At 34.2% G+C, this 27788-nt stretch overlaps 1 protein-coding gene across 13 annotated transcripts in view; it reads right to left on the bottom strand.

The window, feature by feature from the left end:
• Window positions 1-1300: 1300 nt before the first annotated feature.
• The window catches only part of LOC105054477 (probable serine/threonine protein phosphatase 2A regulatory subunit B''delta), a 50449-nt gene continuing 23961 nt past the window's right edge, over window positions 1301-27788 (bottom strand). For 2 of the 13 annotated variants that reach the window (XM_010935997.4, XM_073246058.1), the window contains 9 exons: window positions 13224-13329; window positions 12935-13025; window positions 11347-11488; window positions 10067-10214; window positions 9825-9934; window positions 8792-8948; window positions 8572-8697; window positions 8299-8451; window positions 1301-1854 (listed from right to left, as the gene is read on the bottom strand). In XM_010935997.4, coding sequence (XP_010934299.1) covers window positions 8311-8451; window positions 8572-8697; window positions 8792-8948; window positions 9825-9934; window positions 10067-10214; window positions 11347-11488; window positions 12935-13025; window positions 13224-13329 — 1021 coding nt within the window. In that variant the 3' untranslated portion in view covers window positions 1301-1854; window positions 8299-8310. The other 11 variants (XR_003802170.2, XR_833600.4, XM_019853738.3 and 8 more) reach the window with 11 other exon arrangements.

The raw sequence follows: 27788 nt of genomic DNA, 5'->3' as shown, positions 1-27788 counted from the left end.
AATCATGTTTTCATGTTTCTATTCAACTGAACAAACGAAAAATTGAATATCCTATGAAAAAGCACACATTCTGCCATTTTCCTTACTGCAACACTACCTGTAGAAAGAAATCAAAAACTTAACCCCAAAAAGGTGGATTTATTATTCATTGATTGATTTATATATTCATTTCTCACTCTGATGGTGATAATCTAGAAATATAATATGAGCAATTATTTATTTATTGATTCCCAGTTTGTTATGGTGATAGTTAAGCACTATAGATTGTAACCAAGCTTATCTCAGCACCTCAGGATAGTCGCGTAGTCATGTTTAATTCAGAGATGGCAGTATCGACACTCATCCAAGTAGTGAATTCGTAGCAATTGGTTGAGCTTTATTTTTTCCGTACAAGTTCTACGCTTGATTATTAGTACACAACAACAAGAACCCTAAGGCCCATTGAACCATCATGAGTTCAACCTAATAGCCAAAGTGAGAAACAAGCTGACACACCCAAGGAGGCGGTGTTTCAAAAACTGGTAAAGAATTCTTACGACTCGGCAGCGATTTGAGCTTAACCTGTTCCGCTTTCAGATCGGTGCTTCCAAGGAAGACATCGTTCGAGGTTTCCTTCAATGGCTCAAGTGTTTTTTAGTGTTTGGCTACTTAGTGCATATTCGTTGAACTCTGAAGTCACCAACCCTGCTGCACTTCTATGGATGACAAAGGGACGCTTAATGGAACTCATTTTTGTTTTTTGATGAACACAAGGTAATGTAGCAAACATCATTTGGGTGACAATAGTTCTCTTCTTCTTTTTTCCAATAAGAAAGAAAAAAAAAAACACGGTGGGAATGCAACCATCTCAAGTAGAACTCTTGGATTCTCATCACTGAAGAGAGATAACAACTGATTAACCTATGTAAGTGGCAACCCTAAATTACGCATGCCAGAAAAGTGTGCCCGTGCGTAAATAATCCCTACACGCACTTGTTCCTAAATTTCCCAAGATGCTATGTTAGTCTCATGTCGCAAATTAGATGGTATACAAACGAGGTGTTTTAGGTGGTGCAGTGTTTGAGTGCCTTCCCAGGCACGCAGATTAAATTATTCCTCCGATAAGACAAATTATTAGGTGCAACAGCAATAAGGAACAAGAAATGCTCATGGTTTCACAAATGACAAGAGAGGGTGAAAAATAATTTTTTTTTAAAAAAAAATCCGGCCAACTTCTGAAATGTATAATGCCTATGTTAAATTCCAATAATTTTTAGACACTTAACAATTCTAATAGAACAAATAAATCAACAAGTATAGGTGATAAAAGTGTTTCCATCTTTTTTCATCATATAAATTTTCATAAGTGAGAAACACGTTACAATAAGCCACCACATTCCCCGGGGAAAACACATGCCAGGAACAAACTGAAGAGTTAATTGCCTTCTTGTGCTTCCACAAACTGTAGCAGAGGGAAAGAAAAGAAAGAAACCAGCAACTAAACATAATTTGATTTTCTTCCGATTAGAAGGCCAGTAATCCTTAAACTCATGGTACCTGGCTGGGATAATTCGAATAAATCAAGGGATCAGTGACTGCACTCCTTTTATGCCTCATTCAGCAAAACTGATGTGTTGACCAACTGCTCCAGAATGCCACTTTGCTTTCACTTGCCTGAGAAGCAAAAATTTTGCACATGGGAAAAAATATACGATTTGGAATCAGAACAATGTTGTGAAAGTTGTAATTAATCATCGGTAAGGACGGATGTGGCTGTCAAGATCCTTCAAAGAGGCATGCCGTACAATTTATCTAGCCGTTTCTTGGCCAGCTTTGAGCAAGCATCCGCAGGACCAAAGCATTTCTTTCAGGTACCTACACATGGAACCCATCAAGAAATACCAGGAACATAACCATCAGCAGCCAGAGTTTGAGAATAAGCAAGCTTACTTTTAGAAGAAAGCTACAGAGACAATGTCGATTTCATGCTAGTCATGCAGATATATTCCTGCAATTTATACAGAACGGACCTTGGTCTGACAAGGCAGGCCTGTAGCAGCATGTCAAAAGAAGAGGTAACTCTTATGCTGTTCTAGCATTTCATTTCAATACAATTCTAATTAGAATAATTTCAATGCAGAAAGGAGCATGTCAACAAAGGAGAGAATCGGGATCAGGTAAAGCTACTTCACTCATTCGAATGGCAATATAAGTTTGAAGCTCAACTGCAAGAACCTCCAGCTTCCGGTCTTCGCAATCCAAATACTTGCTCCAGCTCTAGCACACTATACCTTCTAGACTAAAGCTAACAAGTGGAATTTTCAACTTTAAATATTAATTGCAAGCCATTTTTTTCCTCCTGAAACCAGTGCTCCACTTTTTCTCACGTCTGAGTCTTGATTCCAGGATCTTGGAGAGGCTGGGTAATTTGATTAATTATTAACATGACCTATCATGTCTAAGTATGTTTAGTCAAATACCTCTCAGGTTCTCTCATGCAATAAGGTTCCATAAGAAGCCAATTTAGATATCAAAATCAAGGGAAGAAGTCAACCTCTAATCAAGAGGTCAAAATAAGGTTATCAATTTCACAGCAGCAGCGAATTAGCCTGAAACCTCTAACAAGACAAATGTATATCATAAATCACGATGAGAGTAATCAACCTATACAATCTAGGACATGAAAATATACCTTCAAAATTTGTCTAAAATATGAATTTCTGCAAAACATAGCAGCAAACCAGAAAACAAAATTTTCATGAAAAAAATGAATAGCAAAGTGCACCAAAACAAAGAATAATTATCTGAATTAGATTGGGGCATACATGATGTAAACAATGGCACACTCAAAGCAAACTAGAAGGGCAAAATAACCTCACAAATGGAGGTAGAAGATAGGCGAAGGAATAACCAAAAGGGTAAAAGTAATGACAGCATGATGAGATCATGAGAATGAAGGTAAAAGAAAAATATAACCAGCATGACGTATGTGCTTGTCAGGGAAGAGCTCTTGCAGTCTTCCATGCTTTGCTGAAGACAATGTTAAGCATGACCCACCTTCAAATCCAACAGCACTGGAGGAAGAGACTAGCAATGAAGAGAATGGGAAAATGAAAATAATACAGCAAGTCTCTAGGATTCAATTAAATCAGCCAACATGACTAGAACACTATTTCGTAAGGTCTTAGAGCTTCCCATCAGATTGGGAATGATAGAAAAGGGAGTGGAGCGGTGCATGGGAAAGAAGAAAGGAAAAAGTGAGAGTGGATCTTGCATGAGAGAGAGTGTGTGTGAAGGGGCACCGGTCAAAAAAGAAAAGGAAGGGAAAGAAGAGGAGGTGCATGGCAATAAAAACAGAAAAACAGATCATCAGCAAGAGTTGGCAAGAAGGGATAAAAGCAGGGGATAGGCAGTCAGTAAATTTTACCATATCAGCCGACAAAGTTATGGTATGATGTAAGAGCACTTGAATCATTGTCTATTCTCATGCAATACTGATCGTTAATAACCCTCTATTGGGTGCTCCTCTTCAAGTACTAAAATACAGAACATCACTTAAGTTGTCATTTGAAGGACATGGAACAACTTAAGTTTGCGTTGGAGACTCCCAAACTAGAGTTGAAAGAAAAAAAAATCACAACTAAAGAAATATGCCTTGAGTAATGTTGAAAAGGATTAGCTACAAAGCTAGCAAAGTCCTAGATCAAAAAAGGTAAAGGAAAGAAAAGACATCATGAATATGTATCTCCAAGCAAGGATGGAAGTACCAGAGCTCGTGGGCCCATACCAGCCATACCAAATTTATCAGTGATAAGGTATTGGCACCGGTATGCCTCTTGGTACAGGTCAACACTAGTAGCTGAAACATCATCTTATTGCTCAGGTGTCTGCACCAACAGACCTACCATGTGTTGGTACAATAATGAATTTGTAAGGATTGGTACAGGTCTGGTATCCATACTTCCACTCTTGGTTCATTTCATAGGCTTATAACCATTAAAGCAATCAATAATCTTACCAAACAAAATAATTTGTACACTCAATAAATCCAACCTCTTCATTTTGTTTTAATAACTAAAAGTGAAGCTCACTAATCCCCTTTATACCACCTCAACAAGCCTCTTAGGATTCATGTGTCCACTCATTATAGTCAAAGACAAAATTCTCATAAACAATATATGGATATGATATTCCACCTCTAAAAAAATTTCTTAGAAGATGGTCTATCGACCACATATTCATTCTTCCAGGCTGATATTTTCAACTAAAATAAACTATGTAAACAAGCAAAAGCACTGATACCCATTAGTTTATCAACACCACTGATAAAGTCAACTTTAGTTCAAGTTAATTAATGTATATGTTTCAAATCTTCTTCCAAATCATCCTCCTTTGAAGTGTCCGTCCAAGTTAATTTTCATAATCAACTTCAGTTCAGTTCCGACATGTTATTCACAAGTCCATACATGAAAGTTTCTTAGTTAATAAATGACACATGACAGGGTTTTTTTTGATACTAAGGGCCTGTTTGAATGATTGGGCTGAAAATCCTATAGAATTTCTGGATTGGGCCAGTACAATCAGCAAAATCGTGGGTTTATAGGCTGGGTTAGGCCTACATTCGTAAGTACCTGGGGGTGGCTTTGGAGTGAGCCGGTTGAATCCCATAGGAAGAGAAGATCTGCTGACGTCTTTTTTGTCTCCCTATAGGATTTAGGCCAACACAATCCAAAGCAGATATGGGCACTGGGCCGTGCCTGGCACGGCCCGACCCAAGCCCATTGGGCCACAGTCAAAACGAGCCGTGCCTGGCATGGCCCATTTACCCCGGACCCTGGCCGGGCACGGTCCTAGGGCCCGGGGTCTAGCACGGCCCGTGGCCCATCGGGCCCGCGAGCCTGATAGGCGATCCTTTTATTATTATTTTTTTTAAAAAAGCAGCCCCAACAGATCATGCCAGGCACGGCCCATTTAAGCTCGTTACAGGCCATGCGTGGCCCGTAACGGCTAAATCACTTTTTTTTTATTTTTTTGGATTATAATAGCTATTTTTGAGAAAATGACCATTTTAATCCTCCGAACAGCCATAAAACAGCTAATTTGAGAGATATTTTGAAAAAATAAAAATATTGAATTTCTATAAATACCCTCCTCTTTCATTTTCACCACATCGAATCAACTCTCCTCTCCTCTACTACTACTCATCTTCTAGCAATATTTAGCAAGTGTTCAATTAGCAATTAGCAAGTGTTTAAGTGCTATACAAAAGGAAGATTAGTCCATCTATTGGAGCCTTGGAGGTCTTTGTTAAGATCCTGAGTAAGGAGCACAAGAGGAAGCTCACAATTCTCCACCTACGGCCTACCTCTACTCAGTTTCTTTGTTTGGTAAATTTTTTTTATTTGCATAATTCATATTTAGATAGGGTATCTTATGATAAGAGTCATTTTGACATTCCCTCGATTTCAGAGGGAGAAGAAACCACTATTCCTCCTTCCTCTGAAACCAATACTGAAGATCAAGGCTCTGCCTCTTCTTCCTGTAAGAGGACTAGTGCCGTATAAAATGACTGAAAAAGTTATGGTAGATGGAGTTTTAAAAACAAAATATAAAAAATATACCAAATTATATAGTTGTACTAATAGTGAGGGAACTGGCCATTTGAAGAGACATCAAGAGAGCCATATTATAAGTGATGCTCGTCTTCAAAGCACCCTTAATATACAAGGGGATAGTCTTGTAGGTAGTTTTACATATAATCATGAAAATCAAAGAAAAGCATTGATCCAATAGATAGTTAAGGATGAATTACTTTTTAGCTCATGTGAGTTTTTAATTTTGAAGAGTATGTTCAGTTAGCTCTACAACCCGCTTACAGAAGAACTAGTAGACATATATTTAGAAAAGTAGCTATGACTAATTTTTTAACAATGAAACAAAATTTGATCCAATCTCTTTTTATCCTAAATTCAAAAGTATCATTAACTTCTGATATTTAGACAGTATTTATTGATAATTATTATTTTATTGCTGTTACTGTTCATTATATTGATAATGATTGGCTATTAAATAAACGTATTCTTGCTTTTCATGCTTTTGATTTTTTACATTCTGGACAACAAATTTCTAACACTATTTATCAAACTGCATGTCGATATGGTTTTAATGATAAAATTATGTCTATTACTTTTGATAATGCATCTAATAATAATTCTGCTGTTAGATTATTGAAAGACTCTTTGCATCCCATTCTAAACAAAAATTTATTGCATATTAGAAGTGCATATCATATTTTAAATCTCTCTGTTCAATCTGACATGGGTATGGTTCAATATGTTATTATAAAAATTAAAAATACAGTTTGTTTTATTCAAGTTTCAAGATCAAAGCTTCAAGAATTTAAGCAAATGTGTATAGATCATAGTAAATATTTTAAAAAATTTAAACTTGATGTAGTTACTCGTTGGAACTCGATATATACAATGATACATGATGCATATCCATATAAAAATTTATTAATTGCATATATTAATGATCATGGATTAGGTTTTACATTGACTGAAACTGACTGGAACAAAAGTAAAATTTTAGAAAAATTTTTAGTTAGTTTTTATAATGCCACTGAAATTCTTTCTGGTATTTATTATCAAATCTCTTGTTCATTTTTACAACAAGCATATCTTATTAGCCAAAAATTTGCATAACATAGATATGATGATATTTTAGAGCCTATTATTTATGAAATGAAATCTAAATAAAATGAGTATTGAGACAGGATATGTCCTATGCATAACTTAACTGCTGTATTTGATCCACGTATTAAATTAAATGATGTTTTGATTTTATTTGATGCATATTGTGAAAACATGAATTCAGATCCTAAACCCGCTAAAGCTAAAGCAAACCAACTTCTTCATGATATTTATGCTTTATATGATAATAAGATTAGTGGATCTAGTGCTTCTAGTTCACAAACCTCCGTCTCTTCTTCTAGTACTTCTCGTTCATCATCTATTTTCTCATTCATTGCACATAGAAAACATACACATACTTCTTCAAGTTCATCTTCATCTTTAAATAGTAAACTTGAATTTTATTTACGAAATGATCTTCAATCTGCATATGATGAAAATCAAATAGAAAATCTTGATGTGTTAGCATGGTGAAAAAATGTCAAAAATCAATATCCTGTAATGTCCGCCATTGCACGTGATATCTTAACTGTGCCGATATCCACAGTAGCATCGAAATTTGCTTTTAGTGCAGATCGACGAGTTATGGATAAAAAGAGAAGCATGATGACCGATGAAATAATTGAGATGCTGCTCTGCTTCAAAGATTGGTTGGATGTCGAGGTGAGACTTCAAGATAAAGATGGACATAATACAAATTCTGATGACGATGACGACACAAACACTACCAACGATGCATGATGATCAGTAAGATTTTCAATTATTAATTTCTCATATTTGTAACTTTTTAATTTTATCTTTTAATTATTGAGGTGAGTCACCTCAATTTCTTTTTTCTTCCTCATTGTATTTGGAGGTCAGGCCTAGTCCCTCCCTCCTTTGTACCATTTTTATTGATATTAATAAATTGGTAGGGTTCCATACTAAACCCCCACCATTACCAGGTGGTTTTTTATTTTTACAAAAAAATCTCACATCTATCTTTACAAAAAAAAATCCCACAAAAAAATTCCTATGTGGGCCATGCTAGGCCTAGACCGGGCCGGGCCGTGCCTGGCCCGCGGGCGGAGCTATGCCAGCCCAGGCCCTTATGGGCCGTGCCGAGCCTAGACCGCGGGCCGCAAACCCCCAGCCTAGCCTGGCCCCTTCTAATGGGCCGTGCTTGGCATGGCCCATTACTGTAGCTAACAGACCGTGCTAGACACGGCCCGTTTCGTGCCAGGCCGAGCCGTGTAATGGGCGGTCCGGCCCGTTGCCCATGTCTACTCCAAAGACACTAATATAGGCCTAGCCCAATTTGTAAACACATGATTTTGCTGGTTGTACTGACCTAACACATGAATCCTATAGGTTTTTCAGCTCAATCATCCAAACACACCCTAAGATATATATATCCATAACATGCCGCAACATTTCAGCTGATCCCATGCATTTTGTAGTCACTCATGCAAGATGCAACTACCCTAAATTCATGCCAATAATCAGAAATGGCAGCTGATCTGCAGCTAATCTTTTCTTTGGGGATAAAAAAATTGAAACTGCACATTGATCAACAGAAAAGGAACAAAAAGGGAGACCATCTTGGCACCAATAAACATGATAAAGAAGAAAACAATCAGCTGCTCACCTTAGTTTGACTTCAGAATGGAGCCTCAAGTGATTCATCCCAAACATCTCCACTTCCATTAGAGGCATCTTCAGCATCTTCTTCCATTGAGAGCCTAATATATTCTCTGTGTGCAAAACGATCCCACTCAGTCAAAGTTGGCTCTTCACGTTCCTGCATAAACCATTTCAAGCAGACTGAGACTCCCTTTTAGGAGCATGAGCAGTAGTCACTCCAAACTGGTGTCATACCCCGACTTTCAAGAAGTTCATCTATACAGATTAGTGCACTTACTTGACGAATAAGAAATGGATCACGCGTTTCAAATGCCATGAATTTGTTAAGATTGAAAAGGATGTTAAAAACATTTCCCGAAAGTTTATTGCCTTTTAAGTCTCGTAGAGAAAAAAAGCTCTCATTCTGCAGAGAAAGACATTGTCAGAAACACTGAAGTTATACCTAGATAAACAATACACAAAAATATACATTGTGTACATAGAAGCAATAAGGGGACCTCTGGTGCAATCATATCGATCATCTGACATAAAATGTCCTCAAAGAGTACAGGTTCCTGTGCCATGCATTCCATACGATGCAACTGCTCCTCATAAAAGAATTGCATTTCGTTGGGAGTCAGAATTCCATTTCCATCCAAATCTATACACTTGAACCTGAAAATACCAGTGAAAAAAAATTAATAGACACAGGAAAAGAAGTTCAAATTGATAAACAATCATCACTTGAGAATGTGTCAGAGCAAGATGTAGCAGTAAGCAGGCCCCGATCCACCAGCTATCACTGCACAGAGATTTTAACAAATCTATAGCATGTTGAGACTTCCTCACATTGAACCAGACAGGCCTCTTATAAGAGTAATATATTAGATAATTTGGAGACATGTTCCATAGCTTTTCATTTACGTTTGTCAAGCTGCTGTTTGAGAAAGTTTTTTCTTCCTTTGTCGTTGTTAATGCCTGTCCAGTGTAGTTCCGTCCAGGATTTCCCTCGTCCACAGAAACTCCTAACATGAGCAACTAGTAACTATCCCATGTTGTCATGATAGGGAGATAATTTCCAGATTTCCCTTCTCAACCTAAAGTCATAAGAAGTGCTGCCCCACTAATAAAATTCCAACACACTACAGAAAAACATTCAGCAGTAGACAGGTAATCATCAAGATTGATGTCTCTATATGACACACCAACTATACCCTCTTGCAGCTTATTTGCAGCCATTCACTAAGGGGTTGTATTAAATATCAGAGCTCTCTCATTCCCGCTTCTTTATATCTTAAAAACTGAGAGAGCCCAAGTTTCAACAGAAAAATGAATCTCCATCTATTAAAAGAAGTTGCCTATGAAAAAGAGGGAAGATAAAATCAAAATCTAATGTGTTTCTAAAGAGATCTTCCAATCAACAAAAAGTAAGCTTCAAGATAACATGTTAGGCTGGGAGAAAATAGGATAATGTTATAGCAGAAATCCCAATAAACCAAGTACAGAGACCCGTAATTTATCAGTTATTTCCAAAGAGGAGTTGAAAATTACCAATACTCAAGACTTGGCTCAGATGATTTATCTTCCTCGGCCAGGATAAAATAAACAAAATCTTCATAACCCATTTTTCCTTCAACCTTACTTGTAAATTTCCTCGGTAACTAAGGACAGTTGAAACATATACAGTATATACAATGTCAGAAAGAATTCTAAGAATGTAAATCAACCATGAATAAATATTTAAGTTATCTCAAGCAGTCTGAAGAATCATGAAAGCATAAAAAAATACAAACCTGTGAAAATATTTTATCAACAATTCTATATGTCAGTGCATGGTTTCCATATCTGATAAGGTTCTCTTTGTCAATCAAGAAATCATGATCTGTATCGAGCTCCCAAAACTTGCAGTATATTACATAGAAGTGCTCATATGAGAAGTACCTGCAAGAACAGACAAACTCAGAAAACTCCTTTATCCCATGGTCAAATACTGATAATCACTCAAGAAGTTAAAGGTTCAAAATTAGTGCTACAAATTAACAAGACAAGCAATCATAGAACAATATGTTTGTCCTTCTCGTGTAAGCTGTTATGGCTTATAACAGATTAATAGCCACCATAATAGATACATCATTGCATATACATCAAATATCATGATGCACTTTAGCTTTGCTTCACCTTTAGATCCAGGTAATTTTAATTTGAAGAGATCTGTTTCCCGTTACAATTGCTGTTTCTAGCATTAACGAATAAATATTTCAGCTCATGAGGTCAAATTGCCAAAGTTTTCTGACTAGGCATATTTCAAGATAGATTACATATTTTATATTTACTTGTAATTCTTGGACTGAATTTTAGAACCAATCTCCAAATGGGTTCTGATTCTTGCTTTCAAGAAGTCTTCGGTCATCTCTTTTTATGAACGATTGCAAATGAATCTGTATGGTCCTTAGAATATTGTCAGGTTTTGAGTTATGAAAAAGAGAAGTGGCAATAACACATGTTATCAGTTGAATAGTTGAAATTCTTTATAATTTCTCTTCTCCCTCTCTATCTCAGCTATCTTCAAGGTTGAGGACTTGCCCAAAATCACAGATCACTACAACAAAATGGATACAGATTTTCTGCACAGATCTGAATTTAGTTTTGGATCTCTGCAAAACAACAAATCTGAAATAAGGTTTAACTTCCTGAAATATGAAGAATCAATTATCTACATCTTTTCTATGCTAAATCCTCTACAATTTACAACTCTTGCACAAATGCCAGGTTGCTGTTCAACAGAATGATAACTGTGAAGAGTTCGTTCTCCTTTGGGACAAGGGGGACGTTTTATTAGTGTTATATAATCAATCATTAACATTTTTAGCAATGTACTCTCATGTTGACTAGAAGTAACCAAGGTCTGATTCTGGAGCCACCAGGCACAACATGGATATTTACAGATGCTAGAGAGTACAAATGTGAATTATGACCACTGTAAAGGGCACCAACAGTAATATAGACTGTACAAACCATACCAAAATTCTCAATATGCCAGATGAATTGTAAATTTTGATTTAAGTAAAATTACCTCAAAACTTTGTTAATATCTTCCTCCTCATCAGCATGCTGCATTGCAGCAATTAAATTTCCACGTTTCAGTTCTCTAAGGGTAAGTTGGCCATTTCCAGATCTATTCACATAGTAAAAAATTCTGTATATAACAGTTTCCGCTGGCAACAAGGATTAGAGATCATATGCATTAGAGATAGATAATGTTGTATGATGTTTTAGTGGCAAGATTTTATCAAAAAGTAATCCACCGAGCAAGTTTTTAGAAAACTCCAGCAAATAAATGGAATAAGATATGAAAGAAAAACTGTGCGATGATATGATTAATCACAATATCTTTCACCACACACATCCACAACATAGAAGGCAGTCAAGCTACAGAACATACTCCAGACCAATATAATTGCAACCACTACTTCCATACATTGCCAGTTGATCACAATTAACAAATAGCAGGAGGCATACCACCAATAAAGACAAGCAGAAGATTGGCAGGATCGGAATGATGAGGATCAATATATGGAATCCACCTCGATGGAATAGCATTCTATTTATTGAACCAATCAAATATCATACAACAAAGACCAACTAATCTCATCCAGAGCACACATGAAATGCAATCTTAGAATAATTGTCGATGATTGCCATAATATTAGCATTCCTAACCGAATTAAACCCAAAAGGAGAAAGAAACCAAAATATCAAAAATAATAATAATGATGATATGGGAAAATTTTGTTCTGCCTAATAGAGGGTTTCTTTCCTATTTATGATATGGAAGAGATACACATATAAGCGGACATATACACTAGTATGTAATTCGAATCAAAATCTAGAAAGTAATTTCTATACATTCCGATGTAGAGTGCTTCACATGACATCATGATCTATAAAAGGTTCAGCATACTCCTCCCAGTATTGTGTACTCTTGCCAAGATCTCTTAGACATATTTCTCTCACCAATCAACAGCAAGGGAGACAAATGTTCATATTAAACAGGAACATGAAGCATCAATGACTGGATGGAGTTCTTACATGCTTATCAGTTATCCCATGTCCTCAGTACATGTGAATGCTCGGCCATTCCCTTGTGTCAAACATGATAAAACTATATGTATTAAAGTAGGAATAAAGTAATGTTCCCAGAACTGTGGAACTGCCACTGCTGGAGCATCCACTTTATATTGTTGTGCAGATCAATTATTAAAAAAACAATAAGGGTGTCTCAAGCAGTAATCAACATGGCTGCTCAATGCATTTCACAACATGCATCACTCTCCAATACAAGAACTTGTATTTCAAATTATAAACTGACACCATACACTTTATAATGCAAATGCATAGTTTAGATTTTCCTAGTCACTTGATCATTCCAAGTCATATTAGCCAGAAACAAAGCTTAGGTCATCCTCAAGTTAAATATTTAGCTTATACAGAGATAAGAATGTAAAGGATAAGCATAATACTAGCAATCACAAGTGAATGTGTTTTTTATCTCCAAATGATAATGCTTATCAGCCAAATAGCAAATCCCAGCACTAAACATTGACATAATTGGACCAGATCAATTCTGTCACCATAAACATGTAAAGCAATAAAAGACTCACCATATCTTTCCTGAAATTCAGGTGTGCCCTGTAAGAATTCCAAACCGGGATGCGTCGCCAAAAGTTCTTGAAGGACAGGTTTAAAGTCCTCCTATATCAGTTAAATTTAAATTAAATAAACAAATATAACAAGATAAGCTGATGTAGAAATACACTAAGACTAGCAGCCAGCAACCCATTGTTATATGTTAACTGTCAAATGACATCAGTCTGTGTGGCCTGAAGGTTATACAGAGAGGAGTGCTAGAAGTGGCATCTTAAGAAGATTCAGAAAAAACAAGAGACAGACCTGAGTGAGGTACTTGCAATCAGGTTGCTTCAGAATGTTAAATATCTGGGTGGTTATATCTGTTGTCATCATGTTGCTATTGACCCAATAATCAACAAATGCATCCCTGAATCATATAAGAGGCCAGCTAATTAAAGTTTAAAAGAAGAGCTACAATGAGACAATAGGGCACTAATTACCAAACTAAGTCTCCAACAGCTCCGGTAAAATTGTAGCATGATATGGAATTGAAAAAAAAAAAAAAAATGTCATGACCAAGAATTCCAAAATTCGGTTATAGCAAGATATGGCAGCATCCATGCATATGCAAAAATGAAACAACATTACGATAATAACTCCTGTGTCACATAATTTTCTACCAATCATATATATATATGTTGTGTGTGTGTATATTGACGTTAACCTTATAATATATATATATATATATATATATATATATATATATATTATATATATATATATATTGACATTAACCTTATAAAGTAGATAACTCTAAATAGGATTTTTATTCTTTGTATCCTTTAATATCTAGAAACATAATAAGGTAATTAGGATCCTACTCCTTATAGACAGGTAGATTTATTTCCTACAAACCTTTTTAGTGATTAGGTACCTTCTTAGTATAGAGTTTTCTAGCTGTACAAGTAGTTATGGCTGTGAATTAAAACCTTATGTTAGTAAGTTTTAGATAGGTAAGCATTTTTAGTTAGCCTTCTCCAAGGACTAACCTTTCCATACTTGGGAATTCTTAAGAACTCCTAATTATCTTCTAGTCATCTTCCTTATAGGCATAAGACTTTTCAGTCACTCTCCTTGAGTCTGTCCTAACCCTAAATCTCTTAGTCACTTCCCTTTCTTACAGACATAAAAGTTTCCAGTAATCTTTAAGATCCTAGTCATCTTCTTTTTGATTATTCTCCTTATAATCATAAAGTCTTTCCAGTCACATTCCTAATTACTTCAGAATAAAGCCCTCCACAAACAAAATAGCTACAAAATCAATATGATATCAAAAGAACAACATCTGAATCCTTCTTTTAACCCTTAAAAGATGAACTTGAATCCAGAAGAGATTCAATCTCTTCACTCTAAATTAGACTATGAAAATCTAGATAATACTCAAACCCCTCCTAAAGATGAAAATAACCAAATTCAATTATCTTACTCTGAATCAGATAATGAAAGCGAAAGTTGGGATTATTTTCCTCAAAATAGCCCAATCCTAAACCTTAAATCTAATAGCCTGGCTTCTAGGATCAAACCAAACTTTCAAATCAATACCAAGTTTGTTATAAATAAAGAATAACTTAGGCAAGACTTTTATTCTGATTACAATAGTTTAAAAAGACAACAGTTTTTCAATTTCTATAATAAAACTCAAATAGAAGAAATCTTACTTCGCTATTATATCTTTATGAACTCAATCAAAAGTCATATTCGATTCTTTGATTGGTTTGAAAAGTATGATCAGCCAGAAATAATTAACTTAAAAGAAAATGATAAATGTAACTGCTTAGGTTTAAAATTAGAAGGTAGAGGCAGAATTATGAAATACTTCTGTCCATACTTACAAAAGAATAACAATAATTTTCCTTTCAAACCAGAAATCTACAATACAAAAACAGAAAATATGGTTAAGTCTTATCCACAAAAATTTTGGTCAAAATTATGGAAAATACCAAGACATTTGAAAACCCCATTAAAGACTTACCTCTTATGAACCTTAGAAATCTTAAGATAGTATTAAGAAACCCTATCTTATTGCCAGAAAATAGATCTTTAAAACTCCTTCAACCTGAAGATGAAAAACCAATAATAAACAAAGAAAAAGAGATTCTCTTAGATGAAACTTCAATATTTTCTAAAATAAAAATTACCCTACTAATAGATAACTTCAAGATAGACACCCTAACCTTAATTGATCCTAAAATAGATTCAAATTTTATTCATGAAGAACTGATACCTATAAACCTTCTTCAAAAAACAAAAATAAAACTAGCCTCCACTAGTAGTCAAGATCCAGAATATAAATTAACGAATATATTGATTTACAATTACAATATATGTCTCAAAACTTTCTTTATTTTAGCTAAATATCTCAATCAACCAATAATTCTAGAAAATTCATTCCTTGAACTCATAAAACCCTTCTACATTGATCAAAATGGAATCAAAACTAAACTCTTAGGACAAAACTTAGAATTTAATTTTGTCGGTCCTCATTCCAAAACTCGTATAATTAAATATAACCAACAAAAACAAATGGAAAAAGCTCAACCTCCCATTAAACAATTAAGAATTGACCTTTGGTACAAAATATGTGAAGCATTGCCCTATGAACTTTATGGTATCATTCTTGAAAAGATCCTCCAACCCAATGAAATTAAAGAAAAATATTCCAAACTCTTAGCAAATATCTCATAATAGATTGGTGCTGGCCAAAATTAAGTATTCCAAATATAAATATAAACCCTTCCAATACCATAATCAGAGCCCTACATAAAGGACTAATTAAATTAGCCTCTGCAAATTGTAACTACTCATTTGATATGTTTTCTAAAATAGTCTCAGCAATCTTAGAACAACTAAAGCAAGATAGAAAAAAAATAGATATGGTGATTTATAGTGAAACAGAAAAAAGACAGATAGGTGAAATTATATACCCGCTACAAATTTATCATCTTACCCAATTCTCTGAATGAGATTGGGATCCTTTTTCAGCTAATTTGATTAGAGACAATCCCCTTAGATTTATAGAAGAATATAATAAAGATGAATATATAATTTCTAATCATTTAGATGTCTTTTGTGAAGCTAAAATGTTGGAAAATCAAAAATGTTGGACTAATGGAAGAATATGGGTAACAACAGACTCAATCACACCAGACCATCCTATAGATGAAAGGAAATGGAAAAAACTTTTAGACCCAAGAAGTTATCCATATGAAGTACAAGAAAGAATTAGAAATCCCTTCAAGTCATTAAAATACTCTCATTAGCTTACAAAAATCTTTTCAAAATCAATCTTTAAACCTTCAAAACCTTTGAAGTAAATTTTACAAGATTTCACATACAAGCACAGCATTTGATTTTCTTCAATGTAAATTTCTGCAGGAAATTCTCCTGAAAAAATCTCAGTCCCAAAATCTTTTACCTTTCTAATTCCTCTCTTTGTTTCCTATGGCAACCAAAGAACAAATAGATACTTTACATAAATACTTGAAAATCTTAGCTTCAGAACCTTAGTACAAGATAGTTGCACCAGAAGAGAAAAGAGAGAAAAACCCCTCCTACTCCATTACTATTAACCCAAGCAGAATCTTCATCAGAAAATTCTCAACATGAAACAGATGAAACCTCTAAAAATTTGCTGCAATTTTTTTAAAAACTTAAAACGGTAATTGGGATTTCTGACCCAATACCAAACTCCCAACCTCTTCAAATAGCCACCTACCCATATTTTGATAAAAATCTTCTTCAATTCCTAATAATGATTGAAGATGAATATTTAGAAAAAGAACCTCAGATGGTGACAAAAAAAATCCTTCCTTTAAACTGGCACTTTCCACCAAGTGATATTAGAAAAACTCAAAAATTTTATGAAGATATTCTGATAGAAACAAAATCTATAGCTGTTAAGCATTATAAATTTTATAATATAAATGCCTTCATTCATTCAACAGTACAAATTCTCTCGTTTTAACACCTACAGCATGGAAAAATAGTCCTTGTGATTTCAAAAGGTTTTCACAAAATTATGATCCCCAATACTTTAACTATTGGGACTATATTGCAGCATGGTCCAATGCTTTTCTCTATCAAAACCCACAACACAGCCATTCTTGACTGTTCTACTTCAAGACTGGAACAACATACCAATTTCCGTACTGGTTCAAAACATGATGGGATTATTATGGTCCAACTTTTCAAATCTTACCACCACCAGTTCTTGATAGCTTCAATCTTTTTCAAGAAAAAGCCATCCTTCCACATAGAAATCAAAACTTTCCAACCCTTCTGGAGTTTTATTCTCGGTTTGCACTCTCATGGATTATTCCATGGGAATATACCTTCATTAGCACTCCTTTAATCCCTTTATCTCTTGAAAGACAATTCAAGATAAGGTGGTGGGCTCAATTCAATTATGAACATGCTATTAAACCAAAAATTGTGCAATGGATATCTCAACACTGTCTGCAAGTACCTCTTACCACTGAAGTCCCAGAACTACCCTTTCAATAGCAGCCAGATATAAATGCAAGACTTGTAGCCACCAAATCAAAAGTAGAATATAAAAATCTCCTCCAAAAATTACTTTTAGAATTAGAAGAAGAAAAAGGAAAAAAATACTACGCGAACCTTCTAACTAAATGATCAACACCAGCAAAAGCATCTACAAACAAGGCACTTCAAAAGACTTATCCACTGACCAATCTTTAGCTGCTACAAAAGCCAAACCACTTCTATTCAAAGATTCCTTCAACAAGAAAGCCCCTTCAGCCTCACCAAAAACTTGAAAAAACTCTTTCAACTTTATCACAAAATTACCACAGGTCCTTCCAGTTAAAGTCACTTCACCACCAAAAGTTGATTCTGCACCAACAAAAGTTATTTCTCCATCAGCAAGACATCGAAGCCACCGACAAACCACCTCACTAAGGAGATATTTTCATTGACAAGTCACTTCACCAATAGGCCACTTTACCAACAAAATTGATTCATCGTCAAGTTTCTTCAGCATCAAGTTACTTCACCCTTAAGCAAAATGACCGCCAAAGCTTCTATAAGAAGACCCCCAAATGCCAGCATGGAAGGAGCCACGGCAGTACTTCAAGAGCAATCCTAAGAGCCAGTGGCTTCTCTGGAGAGCTTATTGAAGATCATATACCAGGTAGAAGTTACAAGCCAGAAAGGGAGTGTTCCATCAAATAATCCTTTTCTTTCTTTCTGTCTTGTACCCCTTATATAGTTTCTTGTATAGTCCCTTGAGTCCTTGTACAAAAATTCTGTTTGTTCAAGAGTTTTGTACAAAAGTTTGAAGTTTGCATCCAGAAGTCCGTAGTCGGAAAGAAGCAAGCTCCTGCAAGCTTTGTCCATCCTCTGTAAATCCATACTGTTCCTTTGTTTCCTTCATCATGTAAGTTTTCCATGTGTTTTCATATATACATACCCATGCATGTTTTAACAAAGTTTTAGTTACTTTATTTCTTTGCGTTACTTTGTTTAAATGTTGTTCTAAATTTTTAATGTTTGTTATTTACTTTTAGAATAAGCTTTAATTTCATTCTCTTCCATCGCTGCATGCATCCTGCATTCATAGTTACCATTCATAGTACTATTCATTACTGTTTCTGCAGAATTACTATTTCGCAAAATACTATTTACATACTATTTGCATAGTAAGAACACTACTTGCATGTTTCATATTCTTTCCTTCATCATTCTCCTGACCACCCACCATTTCAAAATACTATTTCAAAAATACTATTTGTAAACTATTTCAGTATTATTTAATTACTATTTAAAAAATAATAATAATAAATAATATAAAATTATAAAAAATTATAGTAAGTAGGTAACTTACACATACATAATAGGATAAGTAATGTTTAACATAGATTAAACTCTGCTAAAAAACACATAAAAAATTAAAAATCAGAAAAGACAATATATAGGTAACTTAGTAAGTAACCTTAGGTATCTCTTAGTGTAACTTACTTTAAGTTTACCATAGGTAACCTTAGGCATCGTTCGTAGTGTAAGTAAACTTTAGATAACTTAGATCTAACTCGTAGTTATCCATAGTACAACTCTTAGTATAACCATAAGTTAACTCTAACTCTTTAGGAAACCTAGTTTGTAAATTAGTAACCTTTAGTTAACCTTAGGAAAACCTTTAGGAAACCCATGGATAACTCATAGGAAACCCATGGATAACTCATAGGAAACCACCCATAGGTACTTCAGCTTATAAGAGTCACCCTTAGGTAACCTATAGTGTGACCATAGATAAACCTTAAATAGATAACCCTTAGGTACCTTAATCTGTAAGCAACCTGTAGAGTTCACCCTATAGTATCCATTCACTAGTGTTCACCTCACAGTGCCCACCATAGCATCCATAGTAGCGTCCACTCTGTCATCCACCATAGTGTCCGTCTAGTAGCTTCCACTCTATGTTCACCAATAGTATTAAGTGTCCAACCTTAGTGTTGTCCATTCACCCATAGTGTCCAAGTTTAAAGACCAACCTTAGGTTCACTCATAGTTTAGGATTGTTCACCCATAGTATCCAACCTTAGGTGTTAGTATCATCCAATCTTAGAGTTTATCTTTAGGTTCACCTTTAGAAGATCTATAGTCCAGTGTCTACCCAACAGTGTATCCATTGTCCACCCTTGGTACCTATAGTCTAGGATTAGGCAACCCAACTAGAATTAAATAACCATAGGATAAATAACCTATTAAGTAATATAAATAGGTTAGATAAGTCTTAGTAGAGTAGAATACTAGAGTAAAGTTCTAGTTCTGGTAAAATAGAGTCATTATAGTATAAATTAAAATTATAGTATAAGTCCTGATAGAATAAATATAGATACTTTAAAATATATATTAATCTGAATTAATTGAACTATGTACTATATCTGTACCTCAGGAGATTTATAACTGTGAAAGTCCTGAACTTGAGCCTTAGTCTTTAAAGGTTTAGTTTATAGTTTATAATTAATCTGTAATCTGTTAGTAGTGTCTTGACGGACCTCGCTCTCTGTTATCTTAGAGTGGATAAGATCATACTCATAGGTTCCGGTACATAAATCTTAAGATTAAGATTAGGTATACTACAGTTTCTCCTCTAACCAAGAGGCTCCCCCCGTCGGTCCTGTCGGTCCCCCATGGTATCAGAGCCCCCATGGTATCAGAGCCATGGGGGACCTATGAGTATAGTATAGAATGATTTGCACTGATGAATGTGTAACAAAAGGCTCTGATACCATGAGGACCGGCAGGACCGACGGGGCGAGCCTCTTGATTAAAGGAAGAACCGTAGTATACCTAATCCTAATCTTAAGATTTATGTACTAGAATCTATGAGTAGGATCTTGCTCACTCTAAGATAACAGAGAATAAGACCCGCCAAGATACTACTAACAGATTACAGATTAACCATGAACTATAAACTAAATCTTTAAAGATTAAGGCTCAAGTTCAGAACTTTCACAACCATAAATCTTCTAAGGTACAGATATAGTACACGATTTAATTAATCCAGATTAATATATACTAGACTACCTATATTTATTCTAGATTTATATTAAGACTAACTATCAATCTTATATTATAATTCTAATCTATATTATAATGACTCTAGTCTACCAGAACTAGAACTTTACTCTAGTATTCTACTCTACTAAGACTTATCTAACCTATTTATATTACTTAATAGGTTACTTATCCTATGGTTATTTAATCCTAGTTGGATTGCCTAATCCTGGACTATAGGGACTAAGGATGGACAATGGACACACTACTGAGTAGACACTGAACTATGAGTCTTCTAAAGGTGAACCTAAACTCTAAGGTTGGACAATACTAACACCTAAGATTGGATACTATGGATGAACAATCCTAAACTATGAGTGAACCTAAGGTTGGTCTCTAAACTTGGACACTATGGGTGGATGGACAACACTAAAGCTGGACACCTAGGGTTGGACTCTTAATACTATTGGTGAACACAGAGTGGAAGCTACTAGGCGGACACTATGGTGGATGACAGAGCGGATGCTACTATGGATGCTACGGTGGGCACTATGAGGTGAACACTAGTGGATGGATGATACTACAGGGTGAACTCTATAGGTTGTCTTAAAGGTTGCTTATAGATTAAGGCACCTAAAGGTTACCTATCAAAGAGTTACCTATGGTCACACTATAGGTTACCTAGGGGTGACTCTTACAAACTAAACTACCTATGGGTGGTTTCCTAAAGTCATACTAAGGTTTTCTACAAGTTACCTATGGATTTCCTAAAGGTTTTCTTAAGGTTAACTAAAGGTTACTAATTTACAAACTAGGTTTAATAAAGAGTTAACCTATGGTTATACTAAGAGCTATACTATGGATAACTATGAGTTAGACCTAAATTATTTAAAATTTACTTAACTTACACTATGAACTATGCTTAAAGTTACCTATGTCTAAGATTACCTATGGTTAGCTTAAAGTAAGTTGCACTAAGAGTTACTTAAGGTTACTAAGTTACCTAAGTTACCTACAGGTTATCTTTTTTGATTTTTAATTTTTAAAATATTTTTTAGTAGAGTTTAATCTATGTTAAACATTACTTGTCCTATTATCTGTGTAAGTTATCTACTTACTACAATTTTTTAATTTTTTATTATTATTATTTTTTAAATAGTAATTGAATAGTACTGAAATAATTTGCAAATAGTATTTTTGAAATAATATTTTGAAATGGTGGGTGGTCAGGAGAATGATGAAGGAAAGAATATGAAACATGCAACTAATGCTCCTACTATGCAAATAATATGTAAATAGTATTTTGTGAAATAATAATTCTATAAAAACAGTAATGAATAGTAACTATGAATGCAGGATGCATGCAACGATGGAAGAGGACAAAATTAAAGCTTATTCTAAAGGTAAATAACAAACATTAAAGATTTAAAACAACATTTAAACAGAATAACACAAAAAATAAAGAAACTAAAACTTCATTAAATCATGTATGGGTATGTACATATGAAAACACATGAAAAACTTACATGAAGGAAACAAAAGAACAGTATGGATTTACAGAGGATGGAGAAAGCTTGCAAGAGCTTGCTTCTCTCCGACAACGGACTTCTGGATCAAACTTTTGTACAGGACTCTTGAACAAACAGGATTTTTGTACAAGGACTCAAGAAACTATACAAGGGGTACAAAACAGAAAGGAAGAGGATCATTTGGTGGAACACTCCCTCTCTAGTTTGTAACTTCTACCTGACATATGATCTTCAATAAACTCTCCAGAAAAACCACTGACTCTTAGGATTGCTCTTGAAGCACTGCCGAGGCTCCTATGCTGGCATTTGGAATCTTCTTATAGAAGCTTTGGCGATCATCTTACTTGAGGGTGAAGTAACTTGATGCTGAAGTAACTTGGCGATGAATCAACTTTGTTGGTAAGGTGGCCTACTGGTGAGTGACTTGTCGGTGAAACATCTCCTTGGTGAGGTGGCTTGGATGTCTTGCTGGTGGAGAAACAATTTTTGTTGGTGCAGAATAAACTTTTGGTAGCAAAGTGACTTTGACTGGAAGCATGGCTTTGGCTTTGTCGGTGTAGTGGTCTTCTGATGGCTTGTTGGTGAAGTAATATTTTTGCGGATGTGGTGACAGATGAGAGGACTATGTTGATATGGATTTTCATAAAAATAGCTGAGCTTGTCTTCATGTAGTATTTTTTTTTTCTTGAGTATTTACTTACGGATGTCACTTGATGATGGCGAGTAGGTAGTATCTGTCTCGATGTGCTGTTTTTTGGATATTGGAGTTTCTGGACTTGATTTTGGACTGGATGATGAACTTGTGCTGAATACTAGATTGTTGACTTGATTTAGCTGCTGTGGTGGTGTGCTCCTTCTACATCCTGGCTTGCCTCTATAAACATCTTCGAATCCAGAAGGAATTAAAGGGATGGGTGATATTAAATATTGATTTCTGAGCGAATGCTGTTGATGAACTATCGAAAGTTTATCTCTTGGTGAATGCGAATGTTGATCTCTTGATGAATGATGTTGGTGGACTAATGACATCACCTGATAAGTAAATGGTAGAGTATTGGTTGCTGAATGCTGATCTCTTGGAGAATTTTGCTGGCGGACTGGTGGCTGAGTGCAAGCATGTGGAGGAGTATGTTTACGTTGATTTCTTTGGTGAGGATGCTCTAGAGGTTGATCTATCATAATATTGCTTGATGATGATGATAAAATATGGATAGTAATGTGGTGGTATGGACTGATCATCTTGATTTGGATAAGTACTGAAGAGTGGTAACAGGACTTCTTCGATGTGAAAAATGGTGGCAATAAAGGTGACGCTTATGGTGATGAGAGTATCTCCGACGATCTTTTTGGAATGGCATTTGAATGTGTTTGTTTGGTAGGGGATAAGGAGTGAGAGATGAAAAAAAATTCATACCTATATTTATAGATCATCTTTGGATGCTCTTCAGATTTTTTAAATTGAATAATTCAAAATTTGAATGTTTTGAGTGATTGATGGAGAATCAAATCATTGTCTGCTGGTAATGGCTGTTGCTTACAGCTGCTTGTTGGTATCTGAGTAGGATTTTTCTTTTGGTTGATTGATGGAAGGTCATATTTTTCTTCTTTTGTTTGAATGGAATCTTTGCTTTTGAATGGTGCCAGAAAGACGTTGTCTGATAATGGTTTGAATTTTGTGGATGGATTTGGAATACTCTCAAATGGAATTCTTCTATTCCTCTTCTTATTCAGAAAGGATGAATTTATTTGAAAGAGGTGGAAAACAAACTTATGCAGTGCAGATCTTGTTCTAAAATAGGTTGAGAAAATTATTATATATATATATATATATATTCTATCATTATGTAATGAATTTGAATAAGGTATAGTTATTCCGAAGATATTTTGTACTTTATTTTGAATTTGATCAGGATAATTTTTTAGGTTTAGAAGGATATCCCAATTTTTTTTTCTGGTAGGATACTGGATGGGTTTACTAAATCTGTTACAACCCATATTCTGTTATCTGACCAACATCTATAATTTTGAGATTTTGTAGCTTCCCAATAGACATCAATATATTTGACTAAGATATAATCTTCCATGTCAAAGTCACCTATGGTTTATTTTTTAGAATACCATCTTTATCCGAAAATTGGATATGTGTGAGATAATAAATTTGAAAATGATAAATAATTTTAGTTAATTTTCTTTCTTCAATTCTACTATAAATTATCATGTCTATCTCTTTTCTATCATTTTTGAGTCTTTTTAAGATTATAGAGACTAATTTTGGAAACATATCTAAAGAGTAATAGTAATTTATAGAAGCTAGTCTAACAAATTCTTTATATAAAAATCTAATCATGATACTAGAAAGATTCACATTTATATTTGGAATACTTAATTTTGGCCAGCACCAATCTAACAAAAGATATTCACTAAGATCTTGGAGTATTTCTTTACTCTCACTAGGTTGAAGAATTTTGTCAAGAATAGTATTTTGGAGTTCAGAGGATAATATTTTTTATGCTTTATTCCAAATTTCTAATCTTTGTTGTTTAATAGAATGATAAGTTATTTGTTTGAAGTTTGAACTACTAACATCTATAAAATTTAGTTCAGAATTAGATCAGACTAAAATTTTAAAGTTACTTATATGCCGAGTAACTTCTATTTCCTTAAAAAATTTTGATGTCTCTCTTTTTTGAATATTTTTTTCCTTATTCATATTTTGGTATGGCTTGTTTCTAGAAGTGTTGGGAAGAAAAAAGTTTTTCTTTTTTCTTTTAAATTTCCAGAAAGGTTGCAGCAAAGGGTTAACTAGTAATCTAAGCTTAATATTTCTTAAATGCTTTTTCTTAAAATTTTGTTTATATTCTGATGTTAAAGAATTTGATTTTTGATAAAGAAGTGTGGATATACTATAACTAGTTTTCTTTTGAAGAATGTTAAAGAGATTTAAAATGGACCAAAGACTTTTATACCTTACAGGCCAAAAATTTTCATGTCTTAGTTTTAAGTTCTTTGTTTTAGATTTCCAAAAGAATTTAGATGATGATTGAGATCTCAACAAGATCTGGTTAAGGTTTCGATTCCAAACTTAATTTCTTCTTTTAACAAGATTTGTTGTTTAAGAATTTCTTCATTAGATTGGAGGAGATTTAAGGATTTGTTAAATTCTTTTATCTTATCATAGATACTAGAATAAAAAGGTGTTTTGTCACAAAAGATAAGTAGATTTTGGGATACAATAAGTTTTTGTATTTCTAACTTAAAGGTCCTAAGGTTCAAAGATAATTTTATTAAAGTTCCTAAGTTTTTTGGTATTTTCCATAATAAGTTAGTCCAGAATTTTTGTGGGTTTTCATTATAGATTTTAACCGGGTATAATTCTATTTTTAGTTTAAAGCAGTCAGAAAGATAATTGCCTAGAACTAAGTCTGGGACTTCTTTCTGAGATTTTGTTTCAGGACTAGTTTCTTCTAAAGGATTGATTTCTTCTAGATGATCCCTTACCTAAATTTTATTTTTTAAAAGTTCTGAGTCTCTTACAGACTGTTGCATTATAATGTTTTTAAAATTTTCATCTTTAAAGATTTTAGTGTCTTCAAGTATTTCTACTTGTTCTGGTGAGTCTTTTGTAGTTTGGATTAATTCTTTTATTTTAAAAGGTGAATTCTTAGGTCAAGGATCTTTATCTTTTTGTAGGCATGGACAAAGGTATTCAATAACTCTTTTGCCTTTCTCCCAATAAATTGATATTTTCTTATTTATACAACTACATTCATTACTCTTTTTTATAATTTCCAAGTTATGTTTATTTTTAAGGTTTTACTTTGTATTTGGCATGTTTGTTACGGATGTGAAAACTGATTTATTGTATGTTCTAGGTTTAGATTGACTTAAATGATCATATTTCTCAAACCAATCAAAGAATTTGATAAGAGTTTTACCTGACTTTATAAAGACAGTATCGAGATTGGATTTCTTCTATTTGGGTTTTATTGTAAAGATTGAGGAATTATTGTTTTTTAAGTCTATTATGACTAGCAAAGAAGTCTGCTTTAAATATTTCTTTATATTCAGAGTTGTGTTTATATATATATAGGATAGAGTTTATTTTGAAAATTTGATAAATAAATTTTAATTTTGGAGATTAGCCTAAGACTCAATCTATTTTCATAGTCTAAGGTTGGCTGAAATTGAGGATAATTTTGAAATTGATTTGCATCTTCATTGTCTAATTCAGAGTGAAAGGATTGGGTATCATCTAGATCATCATCTGAATAGTTTAGAATATCTTCTAGATACAGGTTCATTCTATTTTAAGAAAGTTAAAAGGCTTTTAAGTAATTAGGAAGATGATCGGAAAGACTTTATGATTATAAAGAGAATGATCAAGAAAAAGGTGGCTAAGATCTTAAAGATTACCGGAAACTCTTATGTCTGTAAGAAAGATGACTAAAAGATAATTAGGAGTTCTTAGGAATGGCTAAGAATTCCCAAGTATGAAAAGGTTAGTCCCCAAAGAAGGCTAACTAAAAATGCTTACCTATCTAAAACTAACTAACATACAGCTATAACTACTTATACAGCTAGAAAACTCTATACTAAGAAGGTACTTAATCACTAAAAAGGTTCCTAGGAAATAAATCTACCTGTCTACAAGGGGTAGGATCCTAATTACCTTATTATGTTTCTACCTATTAAAGGATACAAAGAATAAAAATCCTATTTAAAGTTATCTACTCTACAAGGTTAACGTCTAAATATTAGCTATGACTAGGTTAGAGATCTAATTACAAAAAGAATGAAAGAATGTATCAAAGAAAATTCCTACCTATAAAAGAATAAAAGAATAAGATTCCTAATTGCTTATCTAAGTAATATACAACTAGAGACTATACTATAAGTATACTATATTACAAGGAATAAAAAGAGTAAAAGAATAACTAATAGAAGAAGAAACTTAATACCTAAATAATATTACCTAGGATATTTTACCTATACGTTATACTCTCTACAAGATCCTTACCACAACTCTATGATAACAATTCCAAGGGTGGAAAGATTTAGTAAAAGAAGATAAAGAAAAGATACCCATCTTAGGAGACTTAACAGTATTATTAAGGTAAGAGGTCATTTCCTTAGGAGATTTAACACAGCAGGATCTGAAATAGTATCTACTTTAGGAGACTTAATACAGGAGGATCTGAAACGAGAATCTGAAACGGTTACCCAACTTAAGTGCCAAAGGAAAGATTCTCTGCGGTCTTTACTGTTTGCGTCTGTAGCGGCTCTCCCTGGCCTTCGTCGACAATGGCATGCCCTGAAGCAACCCAACATCCAAAGGTACATTCGAGTTTCCGCCAATTATACAACCCACCAGTTGTACAACCCCTATACTCCTCAGACCAAGCTTAAATGACTACCAGTCGTACAATCACTATACTCTTCGGACCAAGCTAAAGGTTCTTACCAGAACTCTACTGCTCCTCGGACAAAGCTTGAGCGTCTAGATTGAGGCCCCTACTGCTCCTCAAACCGAGATCTTTCTATACTATTTCTCCCTCCCATGGCTCTGATCGTTAAAATGTAATGTTTGTTCTTTTTTATTTCTAAGTTATATAATTTTTGGTTTAGTTGTATGTTGGGTTCATAGATGGGCTCATATATAGTTGGGCTCATATTGTTATCGTGATTTATGTATTGATATATGAACTTTTGTAAGATGTAGTAGCCTCACACATAGAGGCCTTATGTACTAAGAAAAAAGAAAGAAAGAACCCTAAAT

Source organism: Elaeis guineensis, chromosome 11, assembly GCF_000442705.2.
Source record: "Elaeis guineensis isolate ETL-2024a chromosome 11, EG11, whole genome shotgun sequence".
Taxonomy (NCBI): domain Eukaryota; kingdom Viridiplantae; phylum Streptophyta; class Magnoliopsida; order Arecales; family Arecaceae; genus Elaeis; species Elaeis guineensis.
Note: the sequence above shows the minus strand (reverse complement) of the source record. Positions and strands in the feature narration are given on the sequence as shown.